The following is a 26,897-nucleotide window of genomic DNA, read 5'->3' as shown; positions in this document are numbered from 1 at the left end:
TCAGAACAATGACATGTATCAGGACCCCCCATCTAAATAGTCAGAACAATGACATGTATCAGGACCCCCCATCTAAATAGTCAGAACAATGACATGTATCAGGACCCCCCATCTAAATAGTCAGAACAATGACATGTATCAGGACCCCCATCTAAATAATCAGAACAATGACATGTATCAGACCCCCCCATCTAAATAGTCAGAACAATGACACGTATCAGGACCCCCCCCCCCCCCCCCCCCCCCCCATCTAAATAGTCAGAACAATGACATGTATCAGGACCCCCCCCCCCCCCATCTAAATAGTCAGAACAATGACATGTATCAGACCCCCATCTAAATAGTCAGAACAATGACATGTATCAGGACCCCCATCTAAATAGTCAGAACAATGACATGTATCAGACCCCCATCTAAATAGTCAGAACAATGACATGTATCAGGACCCCCCATCTAAATAGTCAGAACAATGACATGTATCAGGACCCCCATCTAAATAATCAGAACAATGACATGTATCAGACCCCCCCATCTAAATAGTCAGAACAATGACATGTATCAGGCCCCCCCCATCTAAATAGTCAGAACAATGACATGTATCAGGACCCCCCATCTAAATAGTCAGAACAATGACATGTATCAGGACCCCCCATCTAAATAGTCAGAACAATGACATGTATCAGGACCCCCATCTAAATAATCAGAACAATGACATGTATCAGACCCCCCCCATCTACATAGTCAGAACAGTGACATGTATCAGACCCCCCCCCATCTACATAGTCAGAACAATGACATGTATCAGGACCCCCCCCCCATCTAAATAGTCAGAACAATGACATGTATCAGACCCCCCCCATCTACATAGTCAGAACAGTGACATGGACCCCAATCTAAATAGTCAGAACAATGACATGTATCAGACCCCCCATCTAAATAGTCAGAACAATGACATGTATCAGACCCCCCCCATCTACATAGTCAGAACAGTGACATGGACCAGACCCCCATCTAAATAGTCAGAACAATGACATGTATCAGGACCCCCCATCTAAATAGTCAGAACAATGACATGTATCAGACCCCCCGCATCTACATAGTCAGAACAGTGACATGGACCCCCATCTAAATAGTCAGAACAATGACATGTATCAGGACCCCCCATCTAAATAGTCAGAACAATGACATGTATCAGACCCCCCCCATCTACATAGTCAGAACAGTGACATGGACCAGACCCCCATCTAAATAGTCAGAACAATGACATGTATCAGGACCCCCATCTAAATAGTCAGAACAATGACATGGACCCCCATCTAAAAAGTCAGAACAATGACATGTATCAGGACCCCCCCATCTAAATAGTCAGAACAGTGACATGTATCAGACCCCCATCTACATAGTCAGAACAATGACATGGACCCCCATCTAAATAATCAGAACAATGACATGTATCAGGACCCCAATCTAAATAGTCAGAACAATGACATGTATCAGACCCCCATCTAAATAGTCAGAACAATGACATGTATCAGACCCCCATCTAAATAGTCAGAACAATGACATGTATCAGACCCCCATCTAAATAGTCAGAACAATGACATGTATCAGACCCCCATCTAAATAGTCAGAACAATGACATGTATCAGACCCCCATCTAAATAGTCAGAACAATGACATGTATCAGACCCCCATCTAAATAGTCAGAACAATGACATGTATCAGACCCCCATCTAAATAGTCAGAACAATGACATGTATCAGACCCCCATCTAAGTAGTCAGAACAATGACATGTATCAGACCCCCATCTAAATAGTCAGAACAATGACATGTATCAGGACCCCCATCTAAATAGTCAGAACAATGACATGTATCAGACCCCCATCTAAATAGTCAGAACAATGACATGTATCAGACCCCCATCTAAATAGTCAGAACAATGACATGTATCAGGACCCCCCATCTAAATAGTCAGAACAATGACATGTATCAGGACCCCCATCTAAATAATCAGAACAATGACATGTATCAGACCCCCCCATCTAAATAGTCAGAACAATGACATGTATCAGACCCCCCCCATCTAAATAGTCAGAACAATGACATGTATCAGACCCCCCCCATCTAAATAGTCAGAACAATGACATGTATCAGACCCCCCCCATCTACATAGTCAGAACAATGACATGTATCAGACCCCCCCCATCTACATAGTCAGAACAATGACATGTATCAGGACCCCCCATCTAAATAGTCAGAACAATGACATGTATCAGGACCCCCCATCTAAATAGTCAGAACAATGACATGTATCAGGACCCCCATCTAAATAATCAGAACAATGACATGTATCAGACCCCCCCATCTAAATAGTCAGAACAATGACATGTATCAGGACCCCCCATCTAAATAGTCAGAACAATGACATGTATCAGGACCCCCCCCATCTAAATAGTCAGAACAATGACATGTATCAGGACCCCCCCCCCATCTAAATAGTCAGAACAATGACATGTATCAGACCCCCATCTAAGTAGTCAGAACAATGACATGTATCAGACCCCCCATCTAAATAGTCAGAACAATGACATGTATCAGGACCCCCATCTAAATAATCAGAACAATGACATGTATCAGACCCCCCCATCTAAATAGTCAGAACAATGACATGTATCAGGCCCCCCCCATCTAAATAGTCAGAACAATGACATGTATCAGGACCCCCCATCTAAATAGTCAGAACAATGACATGTATCAGGACCCCCCATCTAAATAGTCAGAACAATGACATGTATCAGGACCCCCATCTAAATAATCAGAACAATGACATGTATCAGACCCCCCCATCTAAATAGTCAGAACAATGACATGTATCAGGACCCCCCCCCCCCCCCCCCCCCCATCTAAATAGTCAGAACAATGACATGTTTCAGGACCCCCCCCCCCATTCTAAATAGTCAGAACAATGACATGTATCAGGACCCCCCCCCCCCCCATCTAAATAGTCAGAAGAATGACATGTATCAGACCCCCCCATCTAAATAGTCAGAACAATGACATGTATCAGGACCCCCCATCTAAATAGTCAGAACAATGACATGTATCAGGACCCCCCCCCCCCCCCCCATCTAAATAGTCAGAAGAATGACATGTATCAGACCCCCCCATCTAAATAGTCAGAACAATGACATGTATCAGGACCCCCCATCTAAATAGTCAGAACAATGACATGTATCAGGACCCCCCCCCATCTAAATAGTCAGAACAATGACATGTATCAGGACCCCCCCCCCCCCATCTAAATAGTCAGAACAATGACATGTATCAGGACCCCCATCTAAGTAGTCAGAACAATGACATGTATCAGACCCCCCATCTAAATAGTCAGAACAATGACATGTATCAGGACCCCCCATCTAAATAGTCAGAACAATGACATGTATCAGGACCCCCCCCATCTAAATAGTCAGAACAATGACATGTATCAGGACCCCCCCCCCCCCCATCTAAATAGTCAGAACAATGACATGTATCAGACCCCCATCTAAGTAGTCAGAACAATGACATGTATCAGACCCCCCATCTAAATAGTCAGAACAATGACATGTATCAGGACCCCCATCTAAATAATCAGAACAATGACATGTATCAGACCCCCCCATCTAAATAGTCAGAACAATGACATGTATCAGGACCCCCATCTAAATAGTCAGAACAATGACATGTATCAGGACAACCCCCCATCTAAATAGTCAGAACAATGACATGTATCAGGCCAACCCCCCATCTAAATAGTCAGAACAATGACATGTATCAGGCCCCCCCCATCTAAATAGTCAGAACAATGACATGTATCAGGACCCCCCATCTAAATAGTCAGAACAATGACATGTATCAGGACCCCCCATCTAAATAGTCAGAACAATGACATGTATCAGGACCCCCATCTAAATAATCAGAACAATGACATGTATCAGACCCCCCCATCTAAATAGTCAGAACAATGACATGTATCAGGACCCCCCCCCCCCCCCCCCCCCGATCTAAATAGTCAGAACAATGACATGTATCAGGACCCCCCCCCCATCTAAATAGTCAGAACAATGACATGTATCAGGACCCCCCCCCCCCATCTAAATAGTCAGAACAATGACATGTATCAGGACCCCCATCTAAATAGTCAGAACAATGACATGTATCAGGACCCCCATCTAAATAGTCAGAACAATGACATGTATCAGACCCCCATCTAAATAGTCAGAACAATGACATGTATCAGGACCCCCCATCTAAATAGTCAGAACAATGACATGTATCAGGACCCCCATCTAAATAATCAGAACAATGACATGTATCAGACCCCCCCCATCTAAATAGTCAGAACAATGACATGTATCAGACCCCCCCCATCTACATAGTCAGAACAATGACATGTATCAGACCCCCCCCCCCCATCTACATAGTCAGAACAATGACATGTATCAGGACCCCCCATCTAAATAGTCAGAACAATGACATGTATCAGGACCCCCCATCTAAATAGTCAGAAAAATGACATGTATCAGGACCCCCATCTAAATAATCAGAACAATGACATGTGTCAGACCCCCCCATCTAAATAGTCAGAACAATGACATGTATCAGGACCCCCCATCTAAATAGTCAGAACAATGACATGTATCAGGACCCCCCCCATCTAAATAGTCAGAACAATGACATGTATCAGGACCCCCCCCCCATCTAAATAGTCAGAACAATGACATGTATCAGACCCCCCATCTAAATAGTCAGAACAATGACATGTATCAGACCCCCCATCTAAATAGTCAGAACAATGACATGTATCAGGACCCCCATCTAAATAATCAGAACAATGACATGTATCAGACCCCCCCATCTAAATAGTCAGAACAATGACATGTATCAGGCCCCCCCCATCTAAATAGTCAGAACAATGACATGTATCAGGACCCCCCATCTAAATAGTCAGAACAATGACATGTATCAGGACCCCCCATCTAAATAGTCAGAACAATGACATGTATCAGGACCCCCATCTAAATAATCAGAACAATGACATGTATCAGACCCCCCCCATCTACATAGTCAGAACAGTGACATGTATCAGACCCCCCCCATCTACATAGTCAGAACAATGACATGTATCAGGACCCCCCCCCCATCTAAATAGTCAGAACAATGACATGTATCAGACCCCCCCCATCTACATAGTCAGAACAGTGACATGGACCCCAATCTAAATAGTCAGAACAATGACATGTATCAGACCCCCCATCTAAATAGTCAGAACAATGACATGTATCAGACCCCCCCCATCTACATAGTCAGAACAGACATGGACCAGACCCCCATCTAAATAGTCAGAACAATGACATGTATCAGGACCCCCCATCTAAATAGTCAGAACAATGACATGTATCAGACCCCCCCCATCTACATAGTCAGAACAGTGACATGGACCCCCATCTAAATAGTCAGAACAATGACATGTATCAGGACCCCCCATCTAAATAGTCAGAACAATGACATGTATCAGACCCCCCCCATCTACATAGTCAGAACAGTGACATGGACCAGACCCCCATCTAAATAGTCAGAACAATGACATGTATCAGGACCCCCATCTAAATAGTCAGAACAATGACATGGACCCCCATCTAAAAAGTCAGAACAATGACATGTATCAGGACCCCCCCATCTAAATAGTCAGAACAGTGACATGTATCAGACCCCCATCTACATAGTCAGAACAATGACATGGACCCCCATCTAAATAATCAGAACAATGACATGTATCAGGACCCCAATCTAAATAGTCAGAACAATGACATGTATCAGACCCCCATCTAAATAGTCAGAACAATGACATGTATCAGACCCCCATCTAAATAGTCAGAACAATGACATGTATCAGACCCCCATCTAAATAGTCAGAACAATGACATGTATCAGACCCCCATCTAAATAGTCAGAACAATGACATGTATCAGACCCCCATCTAAATAGTCAGAACAATGACATGTATCAGACCCCCATCTAAATAGTCAGAACAATGGCATGTATCAGGACCCCCATCTAAATAGTCAGAACAATGACATGTATCAGACCCCTCATCTAAATAGTCAGAACAATGACATGTATCAGGACCCCCATCTAAATAGTCAGAACAATGACATGGACCCCTCATCTAAATAGTCAGAACAATGACATGTATCAGACCCCCATCTAAATAGTCAGAACAATGACATGTATCAGACCCCCATCTAAATAGTCAGAACAATGACATGTATCAGACCCCTCATCTAAATAGTCAGAACAATGACATGGACCCCTCATCTAAATAGTCAGAACAATGACATGTATCAGACCCCTCATCTAAATAGTCAGAACAATGACATGTATCAGACCCCCATCTAAATAGTCAGAACAATGACATGTATCAGACCCCCATCTAAATAGTCAGAACAATGACATGTATCAGACCCCCATCTAAATAGTCAGAACAATGACATGTATCAGACCCCCATCTAAATAGTCAGAACAATGACATGTATCAGACCCCCATCTAAATAGTCAGAACAATGACATGTATCAGACCCCCATCTAAATAGTCAGAACAATGGCATGTATCAGGACCCCCATCTAAATAGTCAGAACAATGACATGGACCCCTCATCTAAATAGTCAGAACAATGACATGTATCAGACCCCCATCTAAATAGTCAGAACAATGACATGTATCAGACCCCCATCTAAATAGTCAGAACAATGACATGTATCAGACCCCTCATCTAAATAGTCAGAACAATGACATGGACCCCCCATCTAAATAGTCAGAACAATGACATGTATCAGACCCCAATCTAAATAGTCAGAACAATGACATGTATCAGGACCCCCATCTAAATAGTCAGAACAATGACATGTATCAGACCCCTCATCTAAATAGTCAGAACAATGACATGTATCAGGACCCCAATCTAAATAGTCAGAACAATGACATGTATCAGACCCCCATCTAAATAGTCAGAACAATGACATGTATCAGACCCCCATCTAAATAGTCAGAACAATGACATGTATCAGACCCCCATCTAAATAGTCAGAACAATGACATGTATCAGACCCCCATCTAAATAGTCAGAACAATGACATGTATCAGACCCCCATCTAAATAGTCAGAACAATGACATGTATCAGACCCCCATCTAAATAGTCAGAACAATGGCATGTATCAGGACCCCCATCTAAATAGTCAGAACAATGACATGGACCCCTCATCTAAATAGTCAGAACAATGACATGTATCAGACCCCCATCTAAATAGTCAGAACAATGACATGTATCAGACCCCCATCTAAATAGTCAGAACAATGACATGTATCAGACCCCTCATCTAAATAGTCAGAACAATGACATGGACCCCTCATCTAAATAGTCAGAACAATGACATGTATCAGACCCCCATCTAAATAGTCAGAACAATGACATGTATCAGACCCCCATCTAAATAGTCAGAACAATGACATGTATCAGGACCCCCATCTAAATAGTCAGAACAATGACATGTATCAGACCCCTCATCTAAATAGTCAGAACAATGACATGGACCCCCCATCTAAATAGTCAGAACAATGACACGTATCAGACCCCCATCTAAAGTCAGAACAATGACATGTATCAGGACCCCCATCTAAATAGTCAGAACAATGACATGTATCAGGACCCCCATCTAAATAGTCAGAACAATGACATGTATCAGGACCCCCATCTAAATAGTCAGAACAATGACATGTATCAGGACCCCCATCTAAATAGTCAGAACAATGACATGTATCAGACCCCCATCTAAATAGTCAGAACAATGACATGTATCAGGACCCCCCATCTAAATAGTCAGAACAATGACATGTATCAGGACCCCCCCCCCCATCTAAATAGTCAGAACAATGACATGTATCAGGACCCCCCCCCCATCTAAATAGTCAGAACAATGACATGTATCAGGACCCCCCCCCCATCTAAATAGTCAGAACAATGACACGTATCAGGTCCCCATCTAAATAGTCAGAACAATGACACGTATCAGGTCCCCATCTAAATAGTCAGAACAATGACATGTATCAGACCCCCATCTAAATAGTCAGAACAATGACATGTATCAGACCCCCATCTAAATAGTCAGAACAATGACATGTATCAGACCCCCATCTAAATAGTCAGAACAATGACATGTATCAGACCCCCATCTAAATAGTCAGAACAATGGCATGTATCAGGACCCCAATCTAAATAGTCAGAACAATGGCATGTATCAGGACCCCCCATCTAAATAGTCAGAACAATGACATGTATCAGACCCCTCATCTAAATAGTCAGAACAATGACATGTATCAGGACCCCCATCTAAATAGTCAGAACAATGACATGTATCAGGACCCCCATCTAAATAGTCAGAACAATGACATGTATCAGGACCCCCATCTAAATAGTCAGAACAATGACATGGACCCCTCATCTAAATAGTCAGAACAATGACATGGACCCCTCATCTAAATAGTCAGAACAATGACATGTATCAGACCCCCATCTAAATAGTCAGAACAATGACATGTATCAGACCCCCATCTAAATAGTCAGAACAATGACATGTATCAGGACCCCCATCTAAATAGTCAGAACAATGACATGGACCCCTCATCTAAATAGTCAGAACAATGACATGGACCCCTCATCTAAATAGTCAGAACAATGACACGTATCAGACGCCCATCTAAATAGTCAGAACAATGACATGTATCAGGACCCCCATCTAAATAGTCAGAACAATGACACGTATCAGACCCCCATCTAAAGTCAGAACAATGACACGTATCAGGACCCCCATCTAAATAGTCAGAACAATGACATGTATCAGGACCCCCATCTAAATAGTCAGAACAATGACATGTATCAGGACCCCCATCTAAATAGTCAGAACAATGACATGTATCAGGACCCCCATCTAAATAGTCAGAACAATGACATGTATCAGGACCCCCATCTAAATAGTCAGAACAATGACATGTATCAGACCCCCATCTAAATAGTCAGAACAATGACATGTATCAGGACCCCCCATCTAAATAGTCAGAACAATGACATGTATCAGGACCCCCCCATCTACATAGTCAGAACAATGACATGTATCAGGACCCCCATCTAAATAGTCAGAACAATGACATGTATCAGGACCCCCCCCCATCTAAATAGTCAGAACAATGACATGTATCAGGTCCCCATCTAAATAGTCAGAACAATGACATGTATCAGGTCCCCATCTAAAATAGTCAGAACAATGACATGTATCAGGTCCCCATCTAAATAGTCAGAACAATGACATGTATCAGACCCCCATCTAAATAGTCAGAATAATGACATGTATCAGGACCCCCCCCCCCCCCCCATCTAAATAGTCAGAACAATGACATGTATCAGGACCCCCCATCTAAATAGTCAGAACAATGACATGTATCAGGACCCCCCCATCTAAATAGTCAGAACAATGACATGTATCAGGACCCCCCATCTAAATAGTCAGAATAATGACATGTATCAGGACCCCCATCTAAATAGTTAGAACGATGATATGTATCAGACCCCCATCTACATAGTCAGAACAATGACATGTATCAGACCCCCATCTACATAGTCAGAACAATGACATGTATCAGACCCCCCTCTACATAGTCAGAACAATGACATGTATCAGACCCCCCCCCATCTACATAGTCAGAACAATGACATGTATCAGGTCCCCCATCTAAATAGTCAGAACAATGACATGTATCAGGCCCCCCCCATCTAAATAGTCAGAACAATGACATGGACCCCATCTAAATAGTCAGAACAATGACAGGACCCCATCTAAATAGTCAGAACAATGACAGGACCCCATCTAAATAGTCAGAACAATGACATGTATCAGACCCCCATCTAAATAGTCAGAACAATGACATGTATCAGGACCCCCCATCTAAATAGTCAGAACAATGACATGTATCAGGACCCCCCATCTAAATAGTCAGAACAATGACATGTATCAGGACCCCCCATTTAAATAGTCAGAACAATGACATGTATCAGGACCCCCCCATCTAAATAGTCAGAACAATGACATGTATCAGGACCCCCCATTTAAATAGTCAGAACAATGACATGTATCAGACCCCCCCATCTAAATAGTCAGAACAATGACATGTATCAGACCCCCCCATCTAAATAGTCAGAACAATGACATGTATCAGGACCCCCCATCTAAATAGTCAGAACAATGACATGTATCAGGACCCCCCAATCTAAATAGTCAGAACAATGACATGTATCAGGACCCCCATCTAAATAGTCAGAACAATGACATGTATCAGGACCCCCCCCCCATCTAAATAGTCAGAACAATGACATGTATCAGGACCCCCCCCCCCCCATCTAAATAGTCAGAATAATGACATGTATCAGGACCCCCCATCTACATAGTCAGAACAATGACATGTATCAGACCCCCATCTAAATAGTCAGAACAATGACATGTATCAGACCCCCATCTAAATAGTCAGAACAATGGCATGTATCAGGACCCCCCCCCCCCCCATCTAAATAGTCAGAACAATGACATGTATCAGGACCCCCCCCCCCATCTAAATAGTCAGAAAAATGACATTTATCAGGACCCCCCCCCCCCCCATCTAAATAGTCAGAACAATGACATGTATCAGGACCCCCCCCCCCCATCTAAATAGTCAGAACAATGACATGTATCAGGACCCCCCCCATCTAAATAGTCAGAAAAATGACATGTATCAGGACCCCCCCCCCATCTAAATAGTCAGAACAATGACATGTATCAGGACCCCCCCCCCCCCCCATCTAAATAGTCAGAACAATGACATGTATCAGGACCCCCCCCCCCCCCCCCCATCTAAATAGTCAGAACAATGACATGTATCAGACCCCCATCAAAATAGTCAGAACAATTACATGTATCAGGACCCCCCCCCCCCCCCATCTAAATAGTCAGAACAATGACATGTATCAGACCCCCATCTACATAGTCAGAACAATGACATGTATCAGGACCCCCATCTACATAGTCAGAACAATGACATGTATCAGACCCCCATCAAAATAGTCAGAACAATTACATGTATCAGGACCCCCCCCCCCCCCCCCCCATCTAAATAGTCAGAACAATGACATGTATCAGACCCCCATCTAAATAGTCAGAACAATGACATGTATCAGGACCCCCATCTAAATAGTCAGAACAATGACATGTATCAGACCCCCCATCTACATAGTCAGAACAATGACATGTATCAGACCCCCAATCTAAATAGTCAGAACAATGACATGTATCAGACCCCCCATCTAAATAGTCAGAACAATGACATGTATCAGACCCCCATCTAAATAGTCAGAACAAAGACATGTATCAGGACCCCCCCCCCATCTAAATAGTCAGAACAATGACATGTATCAGACCCCCATCTAAATAATCAGAACAATGACATGTATCAGGACCCCCATCTACATAGTCAGAACAATGACATGTATCAGACCCCCATCAAAATAGTCAGAACAATTACATGTATCAGGACCCCCCCCCATCTAAATAGTCAGAACAATGACATGTATTAGACCCCCATCTAAATAATCAGAACAATGACATGTATCAGACCCCCATCTAAATAGTCAGAACAATGACATGTATCAGACCCCCCATCTAAATAGTCAGAACAATGACATGTATCAGACCCCCATCTAAATAGTCAGAACAATGACATGTATCAGGACCCCCATCTAAATAGTCAGAACAATGACATGTATCAGGACCCCCATCTAAATAGTCAGAACAATGACATGTATCAGACCCCCATCTAAATAGTCAGAACAATGACATGTATCAGACCCCCATCTAAATAGTCAGAACAATGACATGTATCAGACCCCCATCTAAATAGTCAGAACAATGACATGTATCAGGACCCCCCCATCTAAATAGTCAGAACAATGACATGTATCAGGACCCCCCCATCTAAATAGTCAGAACAATGACATGTATCAGGACCCCCCCATCTAAATAGTCAGAACAATGACATGTATCAGGACCCCCCATCTAAATAGTCAGAACAATGACATGTATCAGGACCCCCCATCTAAATAGTCAGAACAATGACATGTATCAGACCCCCATCTAAATAGTCAGAACAATGACATGTATCAGACCCCCATCTAAATAGTCAGAACAATGACATGTATCAGGACCCCCATCTAAATAGTCAGAACAATGACATGTATCAGGACCCCCATCTAAATAGTCAGAACAATGACATGTATCAGACCCCCATCTAAATAGTCAGAACAATGACATGTATCAGGACCCCCCATTTAAATAGTCAGAACAATGACATGTATCAGGACCCCCCCATCTAAATAGTCAGAACAATGACATGTATCAGGACCCCCCCATCTAAATAGTCAGAACAATGACATGTATCAGGACCCCCCATCTAAATAGTCAGAACAATGACATGTATCAGGACCCCCCATCTAAATAGTCAGAACAATGACATGTATCAGACCCCCATCTAAATAGTCAGAACAATGACATGTATCAGACCCCCATCTAAATAGTCAGAACAATGACTACCATTTCAGGAGTTTGCGTGTGAAATTCACCTTAGTCTAAGACAGCATCATGTGTCTAATGTTAGCGCCAAGGGTCAGAGAGCACCATCCTGTGTCTAATGTTAGCGCCACGGGTCAGAGAGCAGCATCATGTGTCTAATGTTAGTGCCACGGGTCAGAGAGCAGCATCATGTGTCTAATGTTAGCGCCACGGGTCAGAGAGCAGCATCCTGTGTCTAATATTAGCGCCACGGGTCAGAGGGCAACATCCTGTGTCTAATGTTAGCGCCACGGGTCAGAGAGCAGCATCCTGTGTCTAATGTTAGCGCCACGGGTCAGAGAGCACTATCCTGTGTCTAATGTTAGCGCCACGGGTCAGAGAGCAGCATCCTGTGTCTAATATTAGCGCCAAGGGTCAGAGAGCAGCATTCTACGCCTGTCTGAGAAAGGAGCTATCCCAGCGCACACACACACACACACAGTGAACGGTCAACATCGGCAAAGGGGAAGTAGGCACTGATAGGTCTGTTGTGGTGACCGTAATACCGCCACACCGGCGGTATTACATAGACTACATTTTCTTCCTATCATTCTTCTTTAGACCTTCTAAAATAAATTATGGATGTATTGGGATGGTGTAGGCTATATTACATGGATTTAGGTCTGCATCAGTGGCTTGTAGGCTGTGTGTGGAAGCCAGGAGATGGTGAACGCGTTTATGTTAATTATCGGTCAATTACCGTGAGACTGACAGTTATTTGCTTGACAATCACCAGCTGATGAAATGTCATGACCACCACAGCCCTAGTTACAGCTCCTTCTAACACACACACACACTCACACTCTCTGGCGCAGCCTGTCCCCATGCACCCAGCCTGTCCCTGTGCACCCAGCCTGTCCCCATGCACCCAGCCTGTCCCCATGCACCCAGCCTGTCCCCGTGCACCCAGCCTGTCCCTGTGCACCCAGCCTGTCCCCGTGCACCCAGCCTGTCCCCGTGCACCCAGCCTGTCCCCGTGCACCCAGCCTGTCCCCGTGCCCCCAGCCTGCCCCCAGCCTGTCCCCGTGCACCCAGCCTGTCCCCGTGCACCCAGCCTGTCCCCGTGCACCCAGCCTGTCCCCATGCACCCAGCCTGTCCCCGTGCACCCAGCCTGCCCCCATATACCCAGCCTGTCCCCATGCACCCAGCCTGTCCCCATGCACCCACGTTGGTATCTTCGCTATATAGAATATAGGGGAAACAGCCCTTTGTCTCTCTGTCACATGATGGCCCCAGAATCAACCATGTGACTTCCGATCACCAGCGAGTGAGGTTTTCCTTTTCCACATGTATAGATCTTACTTTTAACTCATTACTTTCTACACCAAAGGAGTAAATTAGCTAGATATAATTCATCATGTCAATATTAAATTCCCAATATGAACAGTCATCTCTATAGAGACTGCATAGACGGTTCCTGCATGGATCCTCAGCTGCTGTGTATCAAAGTGAATAAATAATCGAATTCCTCTGTTCAATGACTGGGGACTGATCTCATTACACTTCATTAAGGGTGTGGCAGGGTGTAATATAACCCAAAAGCTTGCACACTGCACAAACACACCCCTCATCCCCTTTCCCAAAGAAAAGACTGCAGCTGAGACTTCACCCCTCTTCTTCCCTCCCTCGCCCCCCTTCCTTTACCATCCATCTCTCCCCTCCTTTTCTGCCCTCTCCCCTCCCTCCTTTTCTGCCCTCCACCCCCCTTTCCCTCTCTCGCTCTACCCCCCTTGCCCCCCCCTCCTTCCCTCCTTCCCCCCTCCTTTTCATCCCTCTCCCCTTCCTATTCCTCCCTCCCCCCTCCGTTCATAGACCCCTCCCCCTCATTTTCCTCCCCATCCCCCTTCTTTTCACCCCTCTCCCTCCTTTTCTCTACAAATTTCTCCTGCCTCTCCCACTCCTTTTCCTCCCCCTCTCCCCCCTTTTCCATCCTTCTCCCTTCCTTTTCTTCCCTCTTCTATCCCCCCCCCATTTTCATCCCTCTCTCTCTCTCCTCCCTCCGTTTCCTCCCTCACCCCTTCCTTTTTCCTCCCTCTACCCCTCATTTCCCATCCCTATCTTCCCCTTATTTCCTCCCTCTCTCCACCCCTTTCATCCTCCCTCTCTCCCTGCCTCCTTTCATCCCTCTCTCCCCTCCTTTTCATCCCCCTCCCCATCCTTTCCTCCCTCACCCCTTCCTTTTTCCTCCCCCTCCCCCTTCTTTTCATCCCTCTCTCCCCCTCCTTCATCCCTCCCCCCTCCTTTTCCATCCCTATCTTCCCCTCCTTTCCCCCCTCTGCCCCCCTCCTTTCCTCCCAGTCCTTTTCCTCCCCCTCCTTTCATCCCTCTCTCCACCCCTTTCATCCTCCCTCTCTCCCTCCTTTCCTCCCCCTCCATCCCCTCATCTCAAAATCCAAACCCCTCCAGCTAAAATTTGCCAAATATGCACTAATCTATGAGGGGTGTCAGGGCCGACAGACTGAACTTTAAATATGCTGTCAGGTCATTGAAGCAGTAATAATGTGAACAAAACAGAATAACAGAATAGGGACTCGACATGTCGTCATTGTCTTACAATGACACGCTCAGTGTGTGTGTGTGTGTGTGGGTGGGTGTGGGTGTGAAGGGAGGAAACGGGCACCCTGGAGGTTTGAACCTGCGCCTGCCATGATAGAGAGAACGAAAGAGTGATCCTTTGAAGAGAAATAAATAAAGACTCTCGACTCACTGAACCAGACCTCATAATCTCACCATTCAGTCAGTCACAACCACTCTCTTATGCGTATAGTCTAAGTGATCCACAACTAATTAAAACCATAGGCTGTAAATTATTCTGAGATAATTAGCATCAGTAGTCTAGCTTATTTGCATATCTCTTTCTTTAATTCATGTTTATCATTTGTGATAAACAAAGATTACTTTACCAGCTTAAATACATTTATATAATCCCAAAATAACACCTAGCCTATATCAATCATTATTATAATATCTGTCTCTGCTATAGAATGCATGTCTGCTACCATGATGTCCTAAAAGTCTGGTCCTATGTGGCTCAGTTGGTAGCGCACTTGCGACGCCAGGGTTGTGGATCCGATTCCCATGGGGCACTACTATGAAACGAAAGTATGAAAATGTATGCACTCACTATTGTAAAATCGCTCGTCTGCTAAAATATTAAAATAATATACCTGCACTGATATGTGACTAGACTGCATAGACATTAGCATCTCAGAGAACGTTTTTTTGTCCCACACTTCTATATATAAAGTTTCGTCTGGTATCATTAGAATTCACATCAGTAGGCCAAATGTGTGATAGAAAGAGATCCATTTAAATTGTGGAATCGAACATGTGGTACATCAGTTCGCAGCCAGACTAGCTGGTCAATATGACTAGGTTCAAACGTGACACATGTAGGCTAGGCTACTTATTGGTATGACTGGGTTAGGTAGTTAAGCTAAAACATATGTATTACCGCGACGTGTTATTATGTAGACGTAATAAGTATCCATTGAAATCGATGCAGCGGCTTGATGCCGCAAGTGTACCGTTATTCGGTGTAGAATAAAGGAATACCGCTAAAACACACACAATAGAACGAGGAAACAAAAAACTGATGAACTCGGCAATGGCGTGAACAGCAACAAAGAAGAAAGAGACAGAGAGGCTTTTGAATTGAATTGAGAGAGGGGTTGGGCAAAACGCTTACCTTTCACAGTTAGCAGCGAAACCACTAGAAAGAGCGACCACGCCGAACATTTCTTCATGTTTGAGATTTGTTGTTCCGGCGTTGTATCGAGACTGGTTCTGAAGCGAGTGATAAAATAAAGTTACACTGTAACGACAAATCGATGTATCTTCTTATCTCGCTGCCTGCTTGCTACAATGTAGCGAATTGTTGGGCGTTGAGCCGCTTGACAGCCTATTTTGATCCTAAAAAATCTTTGTTTGGCGGCGCCTGTGCGACAGTGGTGAACAGTTGGCTGCAACTGAACGGAAAGTCTGCAGTGAGAATGAGAGTAGTGCCGCTGTGCGCATGTGGAGAAACGAGAGAGCGGTCGGTAGGCGCAGCAGGTACAGCGAGAATCACATTACAGTGGTGGTGTAGGGCGGTTCCTCTCCGTTTTTACAGAGGCAGACAGCAGACAGACATACAGACAGAGAGAGAGAGACACAGTGGTGATTTAGTGAGGGTGTGAAGGCTAATAGACAATGCATGATGTTGAACTTTCATTAGCCTACAGCTATTACACAGACAGACAGGCAGACAGAATGGTGATGATTTAAATACAGTTATATCTAAAATCTCTATGATGAATAATACGGTCTCACCATATTGGCCTCTAGGCTTTAAAGGGTGTGTAATACAATGCATGATGTACAAGTTCAATGTACATTTTAGTCATTTAGCTGACACTCATATCAAGAGCAATTAGGGCCAAGGGCCTTGCTCATGGGCACATAGACAGATGTGTGTAGCGAGGCTACCTGCCACCCCATTACAATTACCCTACAGGTACAGACTACAGCTGCTTAGCCAGAGGCGTCGGGTGATGAGGAGGGTATAACCTCAGAGGCCTCAAAGACTGTTGTTCACATGAGGTCGTAATGCATGCATAATGACATAATGACCTTCAGTTGGCTATTGTAGCTTATTCGGGCAAGAGGTAGCCATATTAGACCAACATTGAAATCAGAATGAAATACAGTTGAAGTCGGAAGTTTACATACACCTTAGCCAAATACATTTAAACTCAGTTTTTCACAATTCCTGACATTTAATCCTAGTAAAAATGCCCTGTCTTAGGTCAGTTAGGATCACCACTTTATTTTCGGAATGTGAAATGTCAGAATAATAGTAGAGAGAATTATTCATTACAGCTTTTATTTCTTTCATCACATTCACAGTGGATCAGAAGTTTACATACACTCAATTAGTATTTGGTAGCATTGCCTTTAAATTGTTTAACTTGGGTCAAACGTTTCAGGTAGCCTTCCAAAAGCTTCCCACAATAAGGGGTGAATTTTGGCCCATTCCTCCTGACAGAGCTGGTGTAACTGAGTCAGGTTTGCAGGCTTCCTTGCTCGCACAAGCTTTTTCAGTGCTGCCCACACATTTTCTATAGGATTGAGGTCAGGGCTCCAATACCTTGACTTTGTTGTCCTTAAGCCATTTTGCCACAACTTTGGAAGTATGCTTGGGGTCATTGTCCATTTGGAAGACCCATTTGCGACCAAGCTTTATCTTCCTGACTGATGTCTTGAGATGTTGCTTCAATATATCCACATAATTTTCTACCCTCATGATGCCATCTATTTTGTGAAGTGCACCAGTCCCTTCTGCAGAAAAACACCCCCACAACATGATGCTGCCACCTCCATGCTTCACGGTTGGGATGGTGTTCTTCGGCTTGCAAGCATCCCCCTTTCTCCTCCAAACACAACGATGGTCATTATGGCCAAACAGTTCTATTTTTGTTTAATCAGACCAGAGGACATTTCTCCAGAAAGTATGATCTTTGTCCCCATGTGCAGTTGCAAACCATAGTATGGCTTTTTTATGGTGGTTTTGGAGCAGTGGCTTCTTCCTTGCTGAGCCGCCTTTCAGGTTATGTCGATATAGGACTCGATTTACTGTGGATATAGATACTTTTGTACCTGTTTCCTTCAGCATCTTCACAAGGTCCTTTGCTGTTGTTCTGAGCGGTTTGTTGGCTGCGTGGTCCCATGGTGTTTATACTTGCGTACTATTGTTTGTACAGATGAACGTGGTACCTTCAGGCGTTTGAAAATTGCTCCCAAGGATGAACCAGACTTGTGGAGGTCTACAATTGTTTTTCTGAGGTCTTGGCTGATTTCTTTTGATTTCCCCATGATGTCAAGCAAAGTGGCACTGAGTTTGAAGGTAGGCCTTGAAATACCTCCAATTGACTCAAATGGTGTTAATTAGCCTAGCAGAAGCTTCTAAAGCCATGACATCGTTTTCTGGAATTTTCCAAGCTGTTTAAAGGCACAGTCAACTTAGTGTATGTAAACTTCTGACCCACTGGAATTGTGATACAGTGAATTATAAGTGAAATAATCTGTCTGTAAACAATTGTTGGAAAAATGACTTGTGTCGTGCAGAAAGTATATGTCCTAACCGACTTGCCAAAACTATAGTTTGTTAACAAGAAATTTGTGGAGTGTTTGTAAAACGAGTTTTAATGACTCCAACCTAAGTGTATGTAAACTTCCGACTTCAACTGTAGATGTGCTAAAATAGAATAGAATACAATACCATACAATAGAATGGGTTAAAATGAACTGTTGAAAGAAAGGGAGAGTAAGAAGGGAGCCTTCTGACTCACTGTCTGGTTGCATTTTCTCCTTTTCCTGAATGGTCTATTGATAGATCAGTCCTGACAGATATCTGTCTAGCCTTGTCTCACAGCTTGATCATATGCCTTAGTCTCCTGTAGAATGGAATAAATATAGGCTACTTTATAAATTTCCCAGGGGGAATTAGTTTGATATAGGCTACCATGTATTTGTCGCATATAAAATCACATAATTAAATCATAACATTGTTACCTCCAAACATGATTAAATCCCCAGACTAAAATCACAACAAAGTCTCTGATGATTGATTCTGCTTGATCCCTCACATTGATTTGACTAATTGACTAAATTCATTGATTGATAAATTAAATTGATTGATAAATTCCTTCTATCATTTAATCTTTCATTACTATCTCTTCTAACATAAAGGTTTCAAACTCACTTCATCAGACATGTGACCATAATTATTTCTCCTGATACAGTATACAGTACCAGTCAAAAGTTTGGACACATCTACTCATTCAAGGGTTTTTCTTTATCTTTACTATTTTCCACATTGTACAATAATAGTGAAGACATTAAACTATGAAATAACACATATGGAATCATGTAGTAACCAAAACAGTGTTAAAAAAATCAAAATATATTTTAAAATTGAGATTCTTCAAAGTAGCCACCCTTTACCTTGATGACAGCTTTGCACACTCTTGGCATTCTCTCAACCAGCTTCCCCTGGAATGCTTTTCCAATAGTCTTGAAGGATTTCACACATATGCTGAGCACTTGTTAGCTGCTTTTCCTTCACTCTGCGGTCCAACTCATCCCAAACCATCTCAATTAGTTTGAGTATGGGTGATTGTGGAGGCCAGGTCATCTGATGTAGATACCTAGGTGTCTGGTTGGACTGTAAACTCTCCTTCCATACTCACATTAAGCATCTCCAATCCAAAATTAAATCTATAATCGGCTTCCTATTTCGCAACAAAGCATCCTTCACTCATGCTGCCAACATACCCTCGTAAAACTGACTATCCTACCAATCCTTGACTTCAGCGATGTCATTTACAAAATAGCCTCCAACACTCTACTCAGCAAATTGGATGCAGTCTACCGTTTTGTCACCAAAGCCTCATATCTTACCCACCACTGCGACCTGTATGCTCTCGTTGGCTGGCCCTCACTTCATATTCGTCGCCAAACCCACTGGCTCCAGGTCATCTATAAGACTTTGCCCCACCTTATCTCAGCTCACTAGTCACCAGAGCAGCACCCACCTGTAGCATGCGCTCCAGCAGTTCTATTTCACTGGTCACCCCCAAAGCCAATTCCTCCTTTGGCCGCCTTTCCTTCCAGTTCTCTGCTGCCAATGACTGGAACGAATTGCAAAAATCACTGAAGCTGAAGACTCATATCTCCCTCACTAAATATAAGCACCAGCTGTCAGAGCAGCTCACAGATCACTGCATCTGTACATAGCACATCTGTAAATAACCCATCCAACTACCTCATCCCCATACTGTTTTAATTTTTTTGCTACTTTGCACCCCATTATCTCTACTTGCACATTAATCTTCTGCACATCTATCACTCCAGTGTTTAATTGCTAAATTGTAATTATTTTGCCACTATGGCCTATTTATTGCCTTACCTCCCTTATCTTACCTCATTTGCACACACTGTAGATATACTTTTTTTCATATTGTGTTATTGACTGTATGTTTGTTTATTCCATGTGTAACTCTGTGTTGTTGTTTGTGTTGCACTGCTTTGCTTTCTCTTGGCCAGGTCGCAGTTGTAAATGAGAACTTGTTCTCAACTGGCCTACCTGGTTAAATAAAGGTGAAATAAAACATTTAAAAAAAATGAACTCTCCTTCTTGGTCAAATAGCCCTTAAACAGCCTGAAGGTGTGTTTGGTCATTGTCCTGTTTAAAAACAAATGATAGTCCCACTAAGCGCAAACCAGATGGGATGGCGTATAGCTGCAGAATGCTGTGGTAGCCATGCTGGTTAAAAGTGCCTTGAATTGTAAATAAATCACTGACAGTTTCACCAGCAAAACACCCCCACACCTCCTCCTCGCTTCACGGTGGGAACCACACATGTGGAAATCATCCTTTCACCTACTCTGCATCTCACAAAGAAACGGCGGTTGGAACCGAAAATCACAAATTTGGAATCATCAAACCAAAGGACAGATTTCCACCGGTCTAATGTCCATTGCTCGTGTTTCTTGGCCCAAGCAAGTCTCTTCTTATTATTGGTGTACTTTAGTAGTGGTTTCTTTGCAGAAATTCGACCATGAAGGTCTGATTCACGCAGTCTCCTTTGAACAGTTGATGTTGAGATGTTTCTGTTACTTGAACTCTGTGAGGCATTTATTTGGGGTGCAATTTCTGAGGCTGGTAACTCTAATGAACTTATCCTCTGCAGCAGAGGGAACTCTGGCTCTTCCATTTCTGTGGCGGTCCTCATGAGAGCCAGTTTCATCATAGTGCTTGATGGTTTTTGTGACTGCACTTGAAGTAACTGACCTTCATGTCTTAAAATAATGATGGACTGTCCTTTCTCTTCGCTTATTTGAGTTGTTCTTGCCATAATATGGACAAAGTATTTTACCAAATCTTCTGTATACAACCCCTACCTTGTCACAACACAACTGATTGGTTCAAACACGCTAAGAAGTAAAGAAAGTCAACAAATTAACTTTTAACATGGCAAACCTGTTAATTGAAATGCATTCCCGAGTGACTACCTCATGAAGCTGGTTGAGAGAATGCCAAGCGTGTGCAAAGCTGTCATCAAGGCAAAGGGTGGCTACTATGGAGAATCTCAAATATAAAATATATTTAGATTTTTGTGGTTACGGCATGATTCCATATGTGTTATTTCATATTTCATATTTTTGATGTTTTCACTATTATTCTATAATGTAGAAAATAGTAAGAGAGAAGACCTTGAATGAGTAGGTGTGTCCAAACTTGTGACTGGTACTGTAAGTATTCAGACCCTTTACTATGAGACTCGAAATTGAGCTCAGGTGCATCCTGTTTCCATTGATCATCCTTGAGATGTTTCTACAACTTGGAGTCCACTTGTGGTAAATTTTATTGAGTGGACATGACTTGGAAAGGCACACACCTGTCTATACAAGGTCCCACAGTTGACAGTGCATGTCAGAGCAAAAACCAAGCAATGAGGTCGAAGAAATTGTCCGTAGAGCTCCAAGACGGGATTGTGTCGAGGCACAGATCTGGGGAAGGGTACCAAAAATGTCCGCAGCATTGAAGGTGCAAGAACACAGTGGCCTCCATCATTCTTAAATGGAAGAAGTTTGGAACCACCAAGATTCTTCCTAGAGCTGGCCACCTGGCCAAACTGAGCAATTGTGGGAGAAGGGCCTTGTTCAGAGAGATGACCAAGAACCTGAGGGTCACTCTGACAGAGCTCTAGAGTTCCTCTGTGGAGATGGGAGAACCTTCCAGAAGGACAACCATCACCAATCAGGCCTTTATGGTAGTGTGGCCAGACAGAAGCTACTCCTCAGTATAAGGCACATGACAGCCCAATTTGATTGTGTCAAAAGGCACCTAAAGACTCTCAGACCATGAGAAACAAGATTCTCTGGTCTGATGAAACCAAGATTGAACTCTTTGGCCTGAATGCCAAGCGTCACGTCTGGAGGAAACCTGGCACCTCCCTACGGTGAAGCATGGTGGTGGCAGCATCATGCTGTGGGGATGTTTTTCAGCTGCACTTTTTTGGTTACTACATGATTCCATATGTGTTATTTCATAGTTTTGATGTCTTCACTATTATTCTACTACATTTTGGAAAATAGTACAAATAAAGAAAAACCCTGGAATGAGTAGGTGTGTCCAAACTTTTGACTGGTACTGTATATTGGCAACATTTTAATTACCTTTCTATTAACTCCAATGCAATGATTTGGCACAAAATAACAAATGTATCTTATCAGTTACCTACTACCTATTTGTATTTATGTATTTATGTATTCTTCATTAGCATTAACAGGACCAATGAAAATGGAAGTAACATGGTGCCTTTAAAACAAGTAGAAAGAGTCTAGACGTATTCAGGTGAGGTGTAAAAACCCAGGAGGCTACACCCAAACAGGCCTCTATACTGAGAATGTTCAGCACAGACTTCTATACTGAGGATGTTCAGCACAGGCCTCTATACTGAGGATGTTCAGCACAGGCCTCTATACTGAGGATGTTCAGCAGAGGCCTCTATACTGAGGATGTTCAGCACAGACTTCTATACTGAGGATGTTCAGCACAGGCCTCTATACTGAGGAGGTTCAGCACAGACTTCTATACTGAGGATGTTCAGCACAGGCCTCTATACTGAGAATGTTCAGCACAGGCCTCTATACTGCGGATATTAAGCACATGCCTCTATACTGAGGATGTTCAGCAGAGGCCTCTATACTGAGGATGTTCAGCACAGGCTTCTATACTGAGGATGTTCAGCACAGACTTCTATACTGAGGATGTTCAGCACAGGCCTCTATACTGAGAATGTTCAGCACAGGCCTCTATACTGAGGATGTTAAGCACAGGCCTCTATACTGAGGATGTTCAGCACAGGCCTCTATACTGAGGATGTTCAGCAGAGGCCTCTATACTGAGGATGTTCAGCACAGACTTCTATACTGAGGATGTTCAGCAGAGGCCTCTATACTGAGGATGTTCAGCACAGGCCTCTATACTGAGGATGTTCAGCAGAGGCCTCTATACTGAGGATGTTCAGCACAGACTTCTATACTGAGGATGTTCAGCACAGGCCTCTATACTGAGGAGGTTAAGCACAGACTTCTATACTGAGGATGTTCAGCACAGGCCTCTATACTGAGAATGTTCAGCACAGGCCTCTATACTGAGGATGTTCAGCAGAGGCCTCTATACTGAGGATGTTCAGCACAGGCCTCTATGCTGAGGATGTTCAGCACATACTTCTATACTGAGGATGTTCAGCACAGGCCTCTATACTGAGGATGTTCAGCACAGGCCTCTATAGTGAGGATGTTCAGCACAGACCTCTATACTGAGGATGTTCAGCACAGGCCTCTATACTGAGGATGTTCAGCACAGGTCTCTATACTGAGGATGTTCAGCACAGGCCTCTATACTGAGGATGTACAGCACAGACCTCTATACTGAGAATGTTCAGCACAGACCTCTATACTGAGGATGTTCAGCACAGGCCTCTATACTGAGGATGTTAAGCACAGGCCTCTATACTGAGGATGTTCAGCACAGGCCTCTATACTGAGGATGTTCAGCACAGGCCTCTATACTGAGGATGTTCAGCACAGGCCTCTATACTGAGGATGTTCAGCACAGGCCTCTATACTGAGGATGTTCAGCACAGGCCTCTATACTGAGGATGTTCAGCACAGGCCTCTATACTGAGGATGTTCAGCACAGGCCTCTATAGTGAGGATGTTCAGCACAGGCCTCTATACTGAGGATGTTCAGCACAGACCTCTATACTGAGGATGTTCAGCACAGACCTCTATACTGAGAATGTTCAGCACAGGCCTCTATACTGAGGATGTTAAGCACAGGCCTCTATACTGAGGATGTTAAGCACAGGCCTCTACTGAGGATGTTCAGCACGGGCCTCTATACTGAGGATGTTCAGCACTGGCCTCTATACTGAGGATGTTCAGCACGGGCCTCTATACTGAGGATGTTCAGCAGAGGCCTCTATACTGAGGATGTTCAGCACAGGCCTCTATAGTGAGGATGTTCAGCACAGACTTCTATACTGAGGATGTTCAGCAGAGGCCTCTATACTGAGGATGTTCAGCACAGACTTCTATACTGAGGATGTTCAGCACAGGCCTCTATACTGAGGAGGTTCAGCACAGACTTCTATACTGAGGATGTTCAGCACAGGCCTCTATACTGAGGATGTTCAGCACAGGCCTCTATACTGAGGATGTTAAGCACAGGCCTCTATACTGAGGATGTTCAGCAGAGGCCTCTATACTGAGGATGTTCAGCACAGGCTTCTATACTGAGGATGTTCAGCACAGGCTTCTATACTGAGGATGTTCAGCACAGGCCTCTATACTGAGAATGTTCAGCACAGGCCTCTATACTGAGGATGTTAAGCACAGGCCTCTATACTGAGGATGTTCAGCAGAGGCCTCTATACTGAGGATGTTCAGCACAGGCCTCTATACTGAGGATGTTCAGCAGAGGCCTCTATACTGAGGATGTTCAGCACAGACTTCTATACTGAGGATGTTCAGCACAGGCCTCTATACTGAGGAGGTTCAGCACAGACTTCTATACTGAGGATGTTCAGCACAGGCCTCTATACTGAGAATGTTCAGCACAGGCCTCTATACTGAGGATGTTAAGCACAGGTCTCTATACTGAGGATGTTCAGCAGAGGCCTCTATACTGAGGATGTTCAGCACAGGCCTCTATGCTGAGGATGTTCAGCACATACTTCTATACTGAGGATTTTCAGCACAGGCCTCTATACTGAGGATGTTCAGCACAGGCCTCTATACTGAGGATGTTCAGCACAGACCTCTATACTGAGAATGTTCAGCACAGGCCTCTATACTGAGGATGTTCAGCACAGGCCTCTATACTGAGTATCTTCAGCACAGGCCTCTATACTGAGGATGTTCAGCACAGGCCTCTATACTGAGGATGTTCAGCACAGGCCTCTATACTGAGGATGTTCAGCACAGGCCTCTATACTGAGGATGTTCAGCACAGGCCTCTATACTGAGGATGTTCAGCACAGGCCTCTATACTGAGGATGTTCAGCACAGGCCTCTATACTGAGAATGTTCAGCACAGGCCTCTATACTGAGGATGTTCAGCACAGGCCTCTATACTGAGAATGTTCAGCACAGGCCTCTATACTGAGGATGTTCAGCACAGGCCTCTATACTGAGGATGTTCAGCACAGGCCTCTATACTGAGGATGTTCAGCAGAGGCCTCTATACTGAGGATGTTCAGCACAGGCCTCTATGCTGAGGATGTTCAGCACATACTTCTATACTGAGGATGTTCAGCACAGGCCTCTATACTGAGGATGTTCAGCACAGGCCTCTATACTGAGGATGTTCAGCACAGACCTCTATACTGAGAATGTTCAGCACAGGCCCCTATACTGAGGATGTTCAGCACAGACTTCTATACTGAGAATGTTCAGCACAGGCCTCTATACTGAGGATGTTCAGCACAGGCCTCTATACTGAGTATCTTCAGCACAGGCCTCTATACTGAGGATGTTCAGCACAGGCCTCTATACTGAGGATGTTCAGCACAGGCCTCTATACTGAGGATGTTCAGCACAGGCCTCTATACTGAGGATGTTCAGCACAGGCCTCTATACTGAGGATGTTCAGCACAGGCCTCTATACTGAGGATGTTCAGCACAGGCCTCTATACTGAGGATGTTCAGCACAGGCCTCTATACTGAGGATGTTCAGCACTAACAATGTGGTTAGTATATACCCTGAGCCCTGCTCTGAGAGGCCATGGGCTGGTTCTGCTGCACTATTGGCACAAGGGAACAAGGGAACAAGGGAACAATTGGTCAACATCTTAAAAATCATGTCAGTCATCTTGCTTTCAGTTTGGCTTCAGAATAACTGGATAATTGTTTTCTCCTGAAACAAGAAACATGTATAATAGAAAAATGTATATGTTAAAACATATCTAAAATATATTAAAAAAGAGAGACAACTCCAGGCCTTGAGGGCTATTGTTCTGCTTGGTTTTCAGGACTTTTTAACGATCAATTAATGTAATTGATTGGTTTGATAGTCTAAACACCGGTTGCCATGTTGAAATCAATCTCTGATTAAA

At 43.8% G+C, this 26,897-nt stretch overlaps 1 protein-coding gene across 4 annotated transcripts in view; it reads right to left on the bottom strand.

Annotated features, from left to right (window-relative positions):
* Nucleotides 1–16,788, bottom strand: part of LOC129835500 (CD99 antigen-like protein 2) — a 95,179-nt gene extending 78,391 nt beyond the window's left edge. For 2 of the 4 annotated variants that reach the window (XM_055901154.1, XM_055901155.1), the window contains exon 1: nt 16,418–16,788. In XM_055901154.1, the coding sequence (XP_055757129.1) occupies nt 16,418–16,475 (58 nt within the window). In that variant the 5' untranslated portion in view covers nt 16,476–16,788. The remainder of the gene's footprint in view (nt 1–16,417) is intronic. The other 2 variants (XM_055901156.1, XM_055901157.1) reach the window with 2 other exon arrangements.
* Between the last annotated feature and the right edge of the window lie 10,109 nt (nt 16,789–26,897).

Source organism: Salvelinus fontinalis, chromosome 36 (assembly GCF_029448725.1).
Source record: "Salvelinus fontinalis isolate EN_2023a chromosome 36, ASM2944872v1, whole genome shotgun sequence".
NCBI lineage: Eukaryota > Metazoa > Chordata > Actinopteri > Salmoniformes > Salmonidae > Salvelinus > Salvelinus fontinalis.
The sequence above is the reverse complement of the archived record's forward strand: the minus strand, read 5'-3'. Positions and strand labels throughout refer to the sequence as shown.